Raw genomic sequence first — 14,147 nt, 5'->3', positions numbered from 1 at the left:
ACAGGGTTGCCAGATGGGGTGAATTTCCCGCCTAATTGGAAATTAATGACTCAAGGTGGGGGAAAAATCTTATGATATTAATTATATAATAGATGATAATAATTTAGGCTACTTATGGTAAATTTGGCGGTTTGGGAAGGAGGTTTTGACTAGTTTTAATGATTCAGTTTGAATCAATTGTTTGCTCATGCTACGTTTAAGGCAAAAAGGGATTTTCCACGCCACCCCAAAAAAAATTAACATTTATTTCCGATTGTGGAAAAAAAGCCCCCAAATCTCCAGGAACTGCCATAGAAATGCCCTAAAAACAACAGGACGCACCCTAAAACCAACAGGAAGAGGCACAAAAATAGCCAAAACCAATAGCAAGTGACCTATAAATACCCCAAAATCAACAGGAAATCATCGAACAATCAATAGAAAGAGACTTGAAATAGCCTCAAAATGTATATGAAGTAACCCAAAATGAGCAGGAAATTACTTGTAAATACCCCAAAACGAACAGGAAGTGACCCTAAATGCCCCAAAATAACGAGGAAGTGACAGGAAAGGCCTCCAAAATAACAGGAAGTGACCAGAAATACCTCAAAATGTACATGAAATGACGCAGAAATGTCCTAAAATCAAGAAGTGACCTGTAAATACGCCAAAATCTACAGGAAGTGACACAAAATGTTCTCAAATTAACAGGAAGTGACCCAAAATAAACATGAAACTAGGCCTGCAAGCAGGACTGAACGGGCCCTCGCAATCTAGCGCAACTCGGACGTCACGCAACTCTGACAGTGTGCAGGTCAGGGTGGTGGCAGATCGTCCTCTCTAATCATCTCATTGGAACCTAACATGCTCGAAAGTCGCCTCTTTACATTCACACACCTAAGAGATAAAAACCCCTATTGGAGAGAGTACTACAAAAAAGGAGCGAATAAAGGGTCGTCACGGCAACAGACAGAGACATGTGGACATGGGCCGTAAAATAAGTATTTCAAAAGGTCTTGAAACTACAATGATCAACCTGAAAAGACCTGGACATATATTAGAAAAATGAGTGACTTTCTATTGCCACTAGTTGGCGCTGTAGGGTTGATGCAAATGACCCCTACAGGACCCTTCAGAGTATGACTCAACAAGCACGAGATGTTTGGCGCAGATATGTTCTAGAAGTTATGACCGTTCAAAACTTGTGGTGAGACGAAATGGCTTCAGTCATTTTCACTTCTCCTGTTGGACTCTTCTGCTTCAACCAAACCTCAGTATTTTTCATCAGGCACCTGAACACATGTCTTATGGCTCCCCGATGCAGGTTTCAGGTGAATATATTTTTTTCCTTGGAGGAGGAGCCTGTTTAGGAAAAAAAGGCATTTCCTGTTCCCACTAGGGGGCGCTAGGCCTAATGGGTAATGTTTCAATGCACTCATGTTAAGGGTGGGATCCAGCACATACATGCCAGATATGAAAAAGATTGAACGTTGTGTCAAGGAGCTATTAGTCTTTTACTGAATTTGTCATTTTGCCGAAAAAATGGCCGACTTTGGCACCACGCCCAGGTCAGACCCATGAGTGAAAACGCACCATTCTGAAAATTGTAGATCTCCTATGTCTCCTGAATAGTCTCACCAATTTTGAAGATGATCCAACTAACTCCCTCTGTGACAAGGTCTCAAATGTGCACCCTGTTAATTGATAAAAATTTCACATTCGATCCAAAATACCTGATTTCCTGTTGGGTTTGGAATATGGGTTCAAGAGACTTTTTGGAGCAGTTTTGCACAAGGTATCGACTCCCCAAATTTCAACCTAATAGGAAACGCCTTTTTGAAAAATTCAAGGGGGCGCCACTGAGCCTTTTTGTTAAATTTTTTTGTAACGTCGCAAGATTATCGAAATACACGCAAAGCCGCATGTATGTGCAAAATTTGGTGAGTTTTCGTGCATGTTCAGGCCTCCAAATGTAAACTGTACTACAAATGGATAAAAATTTCACATTCGATCCAAAATACCCGATTTTCTGTTGGATTTGGAAAATGGGTGCAAGACACTTTTTGGAGCAGTTTTGCATAAGGTATGGACTCCCCAAATTTCATTGCTCTACGTTGAAAAAACCCAATAGGAAAGGCCTTTTGTTAAACTCTTTTCTGTCGCCACTAGTTAGCACTGTAGAGTTGATGCAAATGACCCCTACAAGACCCTTCAGGATATGACTCTCAACAAGCACGGGAAGTTTGGCGCAGATATGTTGTTTATCTGCTGAGTTATGACTGTTCAAAGTTTTTTGCGTGACGAATTGTTGACGGTCATTTTCACTTTCCTGTTTGGACCCCTCCGCCTCAACGAAACCTCAATATTTTTCATCAGGCACCTGAACACAGGTCTTAAGGCTCCCCTTATGCAGGTTTGAGGTCAACAGATTTTTTTCCCTTGGAGGAGGAACCTGTCTCGTAAAAAAAGGCATTTCCTGTTCTCACTAGAAGGCGCTAGGCCTAATGGGTAATATTTCAATGCACTCGTGTTAAGGGTGGGATACCGCACATACATGCCAAATATGAAAAAGATTGAACGTTGTGTCAAGGAACTATTAGTCATTTACTGAATTTGTCATTTTGCCGAAAAAATGGCCGACTTTGGCACCACGCCCAGGTCAGACCCGTGAATGAAAACGCACCATTTTAAAAACTTAAGATCTCATATGTCTCCTGAACAGTCTCACCAATTTTGAAGATGATCCAACTAACTCCCTCGGCGAAAAGGTCTCAAATGTGCACCCTGTAAATCGATAAAAATTTCATATTTGATCCAAAATAACCGATTTCCTGTTGGGTTTGGAATATGGGTGTAAATGCTTTTTTGGAGCGGTTTTGGACAAGGTATAGACCCCCCAAATTTCATTGCTCTACGCTGACAGACCATAATGTTATAGGCCAGGGGTGGGCAAACCGGTCCTCAGGGGCCGCAGTGGGTCCTGGTCTTTGTTCCAACTGACCCAGCACGGATAGTATAACCAATGAGGTTTCAGCAGAAATGAGAAGCACCTGACTGCAATCGACTGATTGCACTTGTAAAACAGCAGATTGGTGAAAATGTGTCGTCTTAATGGGTTGCAACAAAAGCCCGCACCCACTGCGGCCCTTTGTGGAATAGTTTGCCCATCCCTGTTATAGGCTAATTAAAAAATTTCAAGGGAGCGCCACTGAACCATTTTGTTATATTTTTTTGCAACGTTGCAAAATTATCGAAATTTAAAATTTTCCGCACGTATGTGCAAATTTTGGTGACTTTTCGTGCATGTTCAGGCCTCCAAATTGGCCGTTTTCATTTGCCCTAAAAAAAATTTAAAAAAAAAAAAAAAAAAAAAAAAAATCCTTTGCAAAACAATAGGGCCTTCGCACGCTTAGTGCTCAGGCCCTAATAATAAAGGGGAAGTCACCAGAAAGAGCTCAAAATCAACAGGAAAAGACCAGAAACGCCTCAAAATGAACTTGAAATGACACAGAAATGTCCTAAAAACCAGAAGTGGCACCGAAATACCCAAATTCAACAGGAAGTGACCTGTAAATACGCCAAAATCTACTGGAAGTGACACAAAATGGCCTCAAATTATCCTCAAATTAATAAAGTGACCCAAAATAAACATGAAATTAATCAAACAAAGAGGAAGTCACCAGAAAGGCCTCCAGGAAGTGACCTAATATGCCCCAAAATGAACAGGAAGTTACCATATTTGCCCCAAAAGCAATAGGATGTGCATTTTCTAGTTTTCTTATTATATTTCATGTAAACAATACTGTTTTATTAATCACTCATGAATTCTGATGTAGTCAAAGAAAATACACAACATGATATTCAGCGCTTTTATTAAACATGCATACTTCTATAATAATTATTGTTACATTTATATGGTGCTTGAAATATGTTTTCTGCAGGTGTCCAGGGCGGGGCCAATCTGAACGTTGTACAAAGAAAACACGCATTTAATTGGTCCATAATAATTTTAGATATAATCTTAACCTTACCTGCGCGTATCGGGTGCGTGTGTGTGGATGGACGGTGACGAGCGGAGGTGCGGCATTGGTGCGGAGTATAGAAGCGCGCGTGTGGGCGAAGGGCGGAAACTTGACCTGCAGAGGCGCACAAAAGAGACAGGGCGTTTTGCATGGCAAAAGCAGAAAAAGACCTTTTATTGCCCCCACCAACATGGCCGCCCTGAAGTGACGTTCCCACCTGAAGCCAATGCATTGACATTCAAATGAAGTCATAACTAACTACCTTAAACTGATATTTCATTGCTATTTAATCATTGGCTTCCATGAACGACACTAGACGTCCAAACCATTAGAAGTGGAAGGGATTGCAGTAAATGAAGATTCAAGGAAGGAAGGAATCCCTCTACTTCATTGGATGTCTATTGTCGTCAATGGCAATCAATGAGTGTCTGCCCAAGCGGGAGAAGATGGATGGATGGATGGATGGATGGATGGATGGATGGATGGATGGATGGATGGATGGATGGATGGATGGATGGATGGATGGATGGATGGATGGATATTTTAAAAAAATACAGTGATATGGAAAAGTATCTAAACCTTTTGGAATTTCTCACATTTCTGCATAAAATCACCATCAAATATGATCTGATCTTTGTCAAAATCACACAGATGTAAAAACTGTCTGCTTTAACTAAAAGTACCCAAACATTTATAGGTTTTCATATTTTAATGAGGATAGCATGCAAACAATGACAGAAGGGGGATAATAAGTAAACGCTCTGCCTAAGGAGACTTAAAGAGCAATTGAAACCATTTTTTACCAAACAATGTAAGTCAGCTGTGTGCCCAATCACTGATGAGTGGTTTAAAGCTGCCCTGCCCACTATAAAACATACACCTAGTAAGAACTGTCTTGACGAGAAGCATTGTCTGATGTGCATCATGGCTCGGTCAAAAGAGCTGTCTGAAGACCTGCGATCAAGGATTGTTGATTTGTATAAAGCTGGGAAAGGATACAAAACCATCTCTAAACGTCTGGATGTTCATCAATCGACAGTCAGAGAAGTTGTCTACAAATGGAGAGAGTTTGAAACTGTTGCAAGGAGTGGCCGTCCACCAAAGGTGACGCCAAGAGTTCCCACGCAGAATACTCAGAGCAGAGGTAAAAAAAAGAACCCAAGATTGTCTGCTAAAGACTTACATAAATCACTGACACAGTCCAATAGCTCTGTGCACAGATCAACTATATGTAAAACTATGGCCAAGAATGGTGTTCATGGGAGGACTCCACAGACGAAGCTACTGCTGTCTAAAAAAACATTGTTGCTCGTTTAATGTTCGCAAAAAGGCACTTGGACATGCCACAGAAGTTTTGGCAAAATATTTTGTGGCGTGATGAAACCAAAGTTGAATTGTTCGGGAGTAACACACGTCGTGTGGAGGAAAATTACAACAGCTAATCCACACAATGAAGCACGGTGGAGCGAGCATCATGATTTGGGGCTGTTTTGGTGCCTCAGGGCCTGGACAACTTGCAATCATTAATGGAAGAATAAATTCAAAAGTTTATTAGGATGTTTTGCAGGAAAACCTGAGGCTGCCTGTTAGACAGTTGAAGCTAAAAAGAGGAAGGAAGCTGCAACAAGACAATGATTCAAAACACGGAAGTAAATAAACTTGAGAATGGTTTCAGAAAAACAAAATACACGTTCTGGAGCGGCCAAATCTAAGTCCAGACTTGAACCCCAATGAGATGCTGTGGCATGACCTAAAGACACAATTCATGCCAGAATGGGCCAAGATTAGTCCTGATCGATGTGCAAGACTGATCGGCAGCAACAGGAAGCGTCTGGTTCAAGTTATTGCTGCCAAAGGGGGGGGCTACAATATATTAAAATGGTTCACTTACTTATTTCCCCCCTTCTGTCATTGTTTGCATACTATCCTCATTAAAATCTGAAAATCTAAAATTTTTTGGGTGGTTTTAGTTAAAGCAGGCAGTTTTTTCATCTGTGTGATTTTGACAAAGATCAGATCACATTTGATGGTGATTTTATGCAGAAATGTGAGAAACTCCAAAAGGCTCAGACACTTTTTCAGAATATTTAAAATATTTGATAATTTAAGCATAAGCATACTGACCGTGTGGCGTCTCTCGTACTCGCTGCGAGTTTTAATGTTTTCCTGTACCCAGCGTCGGCCATACTCGTGTGCCAAAATGTCAAAAATTGGAGACGACGCCCTAAAAAAAAAGCCATCATCGTCATCATGATCATCGTAACACTACAGCAGGGGTTTCAAACTCAATTTATCCGGGTGCCGCTTGAGATAGTCACCAAGTATTCGACTGGGAAGACTGGAAATAAACAGGAAGTGACCTGGCCGAAATCAAGATGTAGTGATGTGGAAATGCTCCAAAATCAACAGGAAGTGACCCAAAAAAATAAGGAATCAACAGGAAGTGTTCAATAAACAGGAAGTTGCCTTGAAAGCGGAAGAATCCACAGAGGGGGGAGAGTAGCCAGAAATTTTACTCAAGTAAATAAATGTTTATAATAATTATTTTGTACTATATAAGTTCTTACGTGACCATATTAGAACACAAAAATCATTGAAATTAGACTGCAAAATTAAACATCACCCGTCCAAATAGCACGAGCGCCCAACAACATATTTTCTAACATGAATTGAAAACGATCGTATCCCATTTTCCTTGGTCTATCAGTGGCAAAACTAGGAGAGAGCTTAAAATCGAGTAATGTTGAATCTATGTCAAACAGTTTAATTTTTATGGCGCTTTAAAGGTGCCAAGTAATTGAACACACCGGCGTGATCATAGGACCTCCGACTGCGACTGTATTGTGATGTCTAATTGAGTCATGTGATTATTGTTGCTACGTCTCATTGGTGAAACTGGGAGAGCCACTGTGGGCAAAAAATAAGTTCCAATAAGAGGAAGTCACCCAAAATCAACAGGAAGTGACCTGATTTCCTGTAGATTTGGGGGAATTACAGGGTCACTTCCTGTATATTTTGGATCATTTCCAACTAGCTTTAGAGTACCCTATTTCTAGATTACTTTATTACTTAAATGGTCATTTTCTGGTTATTTCAAGTCACTTCATTTTAGAGCTCTAAAGGTCATTTTATTCATTTTTGGGGCACTTCCTTGGTAATTTTTGGGTCTTTCAGGGTCACTTCATGGTGATTTGATCACTTCCTGATCATTTTTTAATCATTTGCTCTTCATTTTAGTGCAATTCTGGGCTGTCAGTTGGTCACTTCCTGTTGATTTTGGGTCATTTACAGGTAGAGGTTGGTAGTAACACGTTACATTTACTCGAGTAACTTTGAGAAAAATGTACTTCAAAGAGTTTTACTGAGCCATATTTTTAACTTTTACTTGAGTATATTTGTGAAGAAAAAACACTGCTCTTACGCCGCTTCTTTGGACTACACAAGAGTCGTTACATTTTCCTCTTTATTGTACATATTAGATTTTTTTTTTTTTTTGCTAGCGATGCTATTGCCAAGAGTAGCGCTACTAATTTCACCAATGAGACGTCGCAACAATATTCACATGACTCCATTACACCATTCAGACGCAAGCTTGCCATTCTATGATCACGCAAGCCTGTTCAATCAGGCGTCTATAAAGCACCTAACAAATTAAGTATTTGACATAGAGCGCCGCCCTCAACATGAATCGAAAGCGCGGATTTAAAACTCTCTCCCAGTTTTTATTTGGCACCGATTGACCATGGAAAACCGGAAATATTATCCTTTTAATTTCATAATAGTAACTATTAAGGAAGTTAAGGAACTACAGTATTCACTATTCAAACTAGGAACTATTTTCTCCACTAGAGGGCAGGGCACTCATGCTCTTTGGACGAATAATGCTTCATTAGTTTTTTTTCTCTCTTTAATTAAATGATTTTTAATTTCTTTGGCTTAATGTGGTAATGTAATGGGTTATTGTACAGTATCATAACAGTTCCTATAAATGAGTTTGTGCTGAGAGAAAAAAAAATACAGTTGTTTAAAAAAAAATCATACCATTGTTTAAAAAAAAAAAATAATCAAACAAAAATAAGCAGTTACTTAAGATGTTACTCATTACTTGAGTATTCTTTTCACCTGATACTTTTTTACTTGTACTTTTTTGGATTACTTTTACTCTTACTTAAGTAATATTAAATTTGAAGTAATGCTACTCTTGACTGAGTAAAATTCTTGGCTACTTTACCCACCTCTATTTACAGGTGACTTTGTGAAAGTATAGGGAATTTACAGGTAAATTCCTGTTGATCCTGGGTCACTTCCTGTACATTTTGGTGCCTTGTTGTTGATTTTTGGTCACCGCTTATTCATTTCGAGGATCCTTCCTCTATATTGGTAACTTCATGTTAATTTTGAGGCATTTTCAGGTCAGCTACTGTTGATTTCAGTTCGTTTTTGTTTTGGGGCACTAAAGGGTCATTTTGTGATTATTTTGAAACATTCCCGGGTCACATCCTGTTAAACTTGGGTTACTTCCTTGATAATTTTAGGGTACATACATTTTCATGTCTCTTTCTGTTGATTTTAGGTCACTTTCTTGCTAAAGTTAGGGGAGCTATGCGTCACTTCCTATTTATTGGTCACTTTATGTTGGTTTTGGGTAATTTTCACGTCACTTCCTATAGATTTCATGTCTCTTCCTCTTGGTTTTGGGGCATTGACATGTAAATTTGTGATTATTTTGAAACATTCCCGGGTCACATCCTGTTGAATTTGGGTTACTTCCTTGATAATTTTTGGGTTTTTATGGCTTACTTCCTGTTCATGGGTCACTTCCTGTTGTTTTGGGGGATGTCCAGGTCACTTCCTGTTAATTTCAGGTCACTTCGTTTTGGTTTTGTGGCACTTAGGGGTCATTTTGTGATTATTTTGAAACATTCACATCATGTTGAATTTGGGTCACTTCCATGACAATTTTAGGGTATTTATGTGTCACCTTCTGCAGTTTGATGCATTTTCATGTGTCTTTGTGTTGATTTTAGGTCACTTGTTTGCTAAAGTTAGGGAAGTTATGCGTCACTTCCTATTTATTGGTCACTTTTTGTTGATTTTGGAGTCTCTTCGTCTTGGTTTTGGGGCATTTATGTGTCAATTTGTGATTATTTAGAAACATTCACATCCTGTTGAATTTGGGTCACTTCCTTGATAAATTTTGAGTTTTTAAGGGTTACTTCCTGTTAATGGGTTACTTCCTGATGTTTTGGGGCATTTCCAGGTCACTTCCTGTTGATTTGGGTCACTTTCATGATAATATCGGGGTATTTATGGGTCAATTCCTTGTTGTTTTTAGGTATTTTCAGGTCTCTTCTTGGTTTTGGGGCACTTGAGGGTCATGTTTTGATTATTTTGAGGCATTCCTGGGTCAATCCCCGTTGATTTTGGGTCACGTCTTGTTAATTTTGAGGTCACTTCCTTTTCACGAGTAACTGAATTGAGTTTGAGACGCCAAAGGAACCTTGAAATTGGTCCCACCTGTTCTTCATCCCAAAGGTGATGTCGGGAATTTGCGGCCGTTGCGAAGCCCTGCCCCTCGGCGTCTTGGGGGTAGGGAGAGTATTGGCCGCACCCAATTGTGCTTTGTAATCCCTAAATTGTTTGGCCGTCCGGTGACCGGATTTGATCGCTTCTGTGTTGAGGGCCACAAAGTCGGTGATGGGCGGGCGACGGGGGGTCCGGGGGTCCTCTTGGGAATGGATTCGCCATCTAGACAACACTACACACAATCACAAATGCACACAAAAAAAACAATCAGAGCGGCTCATTTTTGACAGACAGATAAAAAAATGTAAGAATATTTGAAAGCTGTGTGGTGTTGTACCGATACTTGTATTAGTACCAATAAGTAATTATAGTTTTGCCCCTCCCAAGATAGCTGCAGCAATGCCCGTTGCATCAAAAAAGGAGTGCTTGCTTCCCTTCCCAAGATAGATGCCCAACTCCCTGTTTACTTTAGGTCACTTCCTGGTCATTTTGAGTCACTTCCTGGTCATTTTGAGGCATTTCCGTGTCACCTTCTGGTCATTTTGGGTCACTCTACGTTCATTTTGCATTATTTCCAGGCAGATGTGGGTAGTAACACGTAACATGTACTCAGTTACATTTACTTGAGTAACTTTTTAAGAAAAATGTACTTCTAAGAGTAGTTTTTCTAAGCTATACTTTTTACTTTACTTCAGTGGATTTGTGAAGAAAAAACACCACTTATTCCGCTACTTTGGGCTACACAAGAGTCGTTACAATTTTCTGTCAAGTCTCGGAAGTCATGTTAGTCTTTTTTGTTTTGTTGGTGCATAATTTCTTGCTTTTATTTTGGTAGTGGCATTCCGCCTGGTTCCCAAATTTACTTCCTGCTCTTCCTAATCAGGCTGATCATATCCACCTGTGATCCATTGTATATATAGTCTGCACCTAACCTTGCCCTGTGTCCGTTCGTCTTGTATCCTGCCATGTTCCATGTTACCAGCTCCTGTAAGCCTTTTCTTGACTAAGATTTATGTTGGGTTCAAATGCCCTTTTTGTTACTTTGTTGACTTTGCTCAGATTTTTGCTATCCAGCAAGTGCTGTAATTTTTCGTCGTCTCTTTTTGAACTCCTGTGAACTAAAAATAAATTTTTTTGTTTAAACGGAACATTCGTGCATTTGGGTCCTTAGTGAATCCTTGTCATTTTCCTCTTCATTCTACACATTAGATTTATTTTTTTGGTCAGCGATGCCAAGTAGCTGTAGCAGCTGTAGTAATAGCAAGTAGTTTTACCGATTTCACCAATGAGACGTCGCAACAATAATCACATGACTATTATACCAATCAGACGCAAGCTTGCCGTTCTATCTTTATGTCAGCCTGTGGTGCTGCACCGTAAAAATGATTTGATATAGAGCATATATGTATTTGATAAAGAGCATATATTTGGCACCAATTGACTACAGAAAAGAGTAACCGTAAAAATGGTAATTATGAAGGAACTTTTCACTATTCAAACTAATAGTCATTAGTAACTAATTCGAACTATTTTCTCCACCAGAGGGCACTCCAGCTCTTTAGACATATAATGCTTCATTTATTATTTTTTTTTTTTCTCTCGTCGGAATTCAACTATCCCCCCCCCCCCCCCCTTGGCTTAATGTGGTTATGTAATGGGTTATTGTACAGTATCATGACAATAATTCATATAGATAACTTTGTGCTCAGAAAAAACACCATTGTTTGAAAAAACAAAAATCCAACAAAAAAATAACCAGTTACTCACAATGCTACTTATTACTTTAGTATTATTTTCACCAATTATTTTTTTTACTTGTACTTGAGTACATTTTTTGGACGACTACTTTTAGTTTTATTACAGTAATTTCATTTTGAAGTAACACTACTGTTACTTGAGTAAAATTGTTGGCTATTCTACCTACCTGTTTCCAGGTGACTTCCTGTTTATTTCCAGTCACTACCTGTTTATACACAGCCACTCTCTGTTAATATTGTGGTCACTTCCTGTTGACTTTGGGGCAATGTTAGGTCACTTCTTGTTCATTTCCAATCACTTCCTATTGGTATTCTGCTCACTCCCTGTTGATTTTGGGGCATTCCTGGTCACTTCCTGATTGTTTGACTTTGATAAATATTTCTGGTCACTTACTGATGCTTTGACTTTGATAAAATAATCTCAGTTGAGAAATAAGATACTGTCCCAGATAGCAGACCGACATTGAATAAACGTTGATTTTCCATCAGAATCATCAGTATGGTTTTAACATCAAAATTTTCAACGTCAAGTGACGTTGAAACATTGTTCTATGGTATGTCAAGTGATTGTTGGGTTAATCCGATCGATCGGGTCCGATCACGTCATTTTCAAAGTATCGGAATCGGCAAAAAAATATCGGCCATGCCTTTTTTTAATATATATATTTTAATTCAATTGTTTTCTAATTGTATTTAACTTTACAGACATAATATGTTACACTCATCCAGAGTCTTTAGTTTAGGCTTAAGGTAGGGTTATCAAAAATATCTCGATAACGGCAGCAATTAATTTATTAAAAAATGTGTCACGTTAAAATATTTAAAACAATTAACGTATGCGCTGCACGACCCTCTCACTCATTGTCGCGCTCAATCTGTAATGACGCCATTTTACCTATAAAGATAAAAGGCAGCGCAAAGTGAGTAGAGTGAATTTTGGCAGCCTTTTGGAGCCTTTTTTTAATTGGCTAAAGCCTTGCAATCCCTCTCCCTATGATTAGAAATATCATGGGAAGCAATGTGGGGAAGCAAGGTGGCAATTGATCTTTGTCTTAACACCTTAAGTTATTTCCCAACGCAGAGAAGATATATCAATTGGTAGCACGACGCACAGTCATCGTTCCACTTCCCATCATGCATTTGGGATGGCCACAGTATCATTTACCGAAAGCTCAACAAATACACTAGATGGCAATATTTAGTCACAATATACAAAGTCACAAGTCTTTCTATCCGTGGATCCCTCTCACAGAAAGAATGTTAATGTAAATGCCATCTTGAGGATTTATTGTCATAATAAACAAATACAGTACTTATGTACTGTATGTATATGATCGGGAAAAATTATCGGGAATGATTGGAATTGAATCGGGAGCAAAAAAAAGCAATCGGATTGGGAAATATCGGGATCGGCAGATACTCAAACTAAAACGATCGGGATCGGCTCGGGAGCAACCCTAGTTAATATTGTTTTATAGTTGATGAATTGATGTTGACAAATAGTATTTATGATTGATCGGGAAATATGATTGAAAAGTCATTGAATTATGGATGAGCAGGCGTTTTGGTCGAAAACATAACATTGATTCAGCGTTGTTCAAATATTTTTAATATTATTGATTTAGCGTTGCTCCAATATTTTTAATAATCGAAATGACGTTTAATTTTCTAAGGATTTCAACATTGAAACAACATTAACTGAGGGTGCAAAAGTGACGTTGATTCAACGATATAAGATCGACAGCGGAATGTTGATCCAACATCTTTTCAACGTCGGTCTGCTATCTGGGGTATGTCTGAATTTTAATGTCAATGCACTTTAATTGGAGGTTAAATCCGACAAACATGGCCTTCCTAAAGCCATTTAGGGGCAAAGGTCTTTTCATACTTCTGCCGTCATATGAAATTAGTTCGTTCATCTGCTGCCGACCCTCATGCTTCAAACGGATTGGACGTCTAGCCCTGTCAATGGCAGCAAATGAGTAAATAGCAGATGCTTTGACACTGAGAAATAAGATAGGATTCATTCATTTGAATGTCATTTCAGGACGGCGATTTTGGTTGGGGCAACGAAAGGTCTTTTGATGCTTCTTCCATTAAATGAGCGCTAGTTATGTGATAAATTTGCTACCATAATATGCTATTTAGATTTTTTTTTTGTGTGGATGTGTGTGCGTGCGAGACCTTCAGCCACGCCCCCTTCTTTACACAACTTGACTCCTTCTCCTAGAGGCAAAGATGGAATCGCCGAACGATTCTAACATACACACACAAATGCAAATCAGCACACGACGTCATCCGCATCCTCGTGACGTCACAGTTAAGCGTTTGTTTACCCTGACATTCCGCGTGTTCTCGGCGGCCGCGCCCACTCCAGTTGAGGTCATGTTATGCTGAATTTATGCTGAAGTCTCCTGAGAAAAGACATATTTTTCATGCTTCGTTCTCCAAATATGTATTCATTTGGCGGCTTGTGACGTGACTGTGACGTGACGCCCGAATAAGACAGTTTGACGCTTGGAGTGAGCTTGATTGACAGGTCTGCAACTCACTTTGACGCTCGACGTGCCTGGCGCTCCGTTGCTGTGTTTCGATGGTTACCTGACCACGAAAACGGAAGTAGAGAGTTGCTTTTTTTTTATATTTCCAGGTATCACGCGTCATTTCTTCCTTAGAGTTGATTTTAACGGCAAATTAAAGATGTCAATCATTTCAAGCATTTGATTTAAAGTCTTTTTCAAAAAAGAAGACACTAAAGACGTCAAGATTGTGCGTCAGCGCCAGAATTGCATCATTTCCCGTCACGTGACATCATGTCCTGTTGACGGATTTTCATTGGACGTCGAGGATTCCTAAAAATGTT

The 14,147-nt window shown here is 39.3% G+C and overlaps 1 protein-coding gene across 2 annotated transcripts; it reads right to left on the bottom strand.

Annotated features, from left to right (window-relative positions):
- Positions 1-3,841: 3,841 nt before the first annotated feature.
- Positions 3,842-14,096, bottom strand: cfap77 (cilia and flagella associated protein 77). Of its 2 annotated transcripts, none has more exons than XM_057832232.1 (7): positions 13,837-14,096; positions 13,621-13,695; positions 13,469-13,541; positions 9,519-9,759; positions 6,126-6,225; positions 4,011-4,115; positions 3,842-3,940 (listed from the first exon to the last, which is right to left on the bottom strand). In XM_057832232.1, the coding sequence occupies exons 2-7, from the start codon at positions 13,669-13,671 to the stop codon at positions 3,890-3,892; spliced, it is 621 nt and encodes a 206-aa protein (XP_057688215.1). In that variant the 5' UTR covers positions 13,672-13,695; positions 13,837-14,096; the 3' UTR covers positions 3,842-3,889. The 2 variants fall into 2 exon arrangements, with proteins under 2 accessions (XP_057688215.1, XP_057688214.1); XM_057832231.1 differs by having other exon boundaries at positions 13,621-13,698; positions 13,837-14,095.
- Positions 14,097-14,147: the final 51 nt, after the last annotated feature.

This window comes from Corythoichthys intestinalis, chromosome 3 (assembly GCF_030265065.1).
Source record: "Corythoichthys intestinalis isolate RoL2023-P3 chromosome 3, ASM3026506v1, whole genome shotgun sequence".
NCBI classification, from domain to species: domain Eukaryota; kingdom Metazoa; phylum Chordata; class Actinopteri; order Syngnathiformes; family Syngnathidae; genus Corythoichthys; species Corythoichthys intestinalis.
This window is presented reverse-complemented; position numbering and strand designations above follow the sequence as displayed.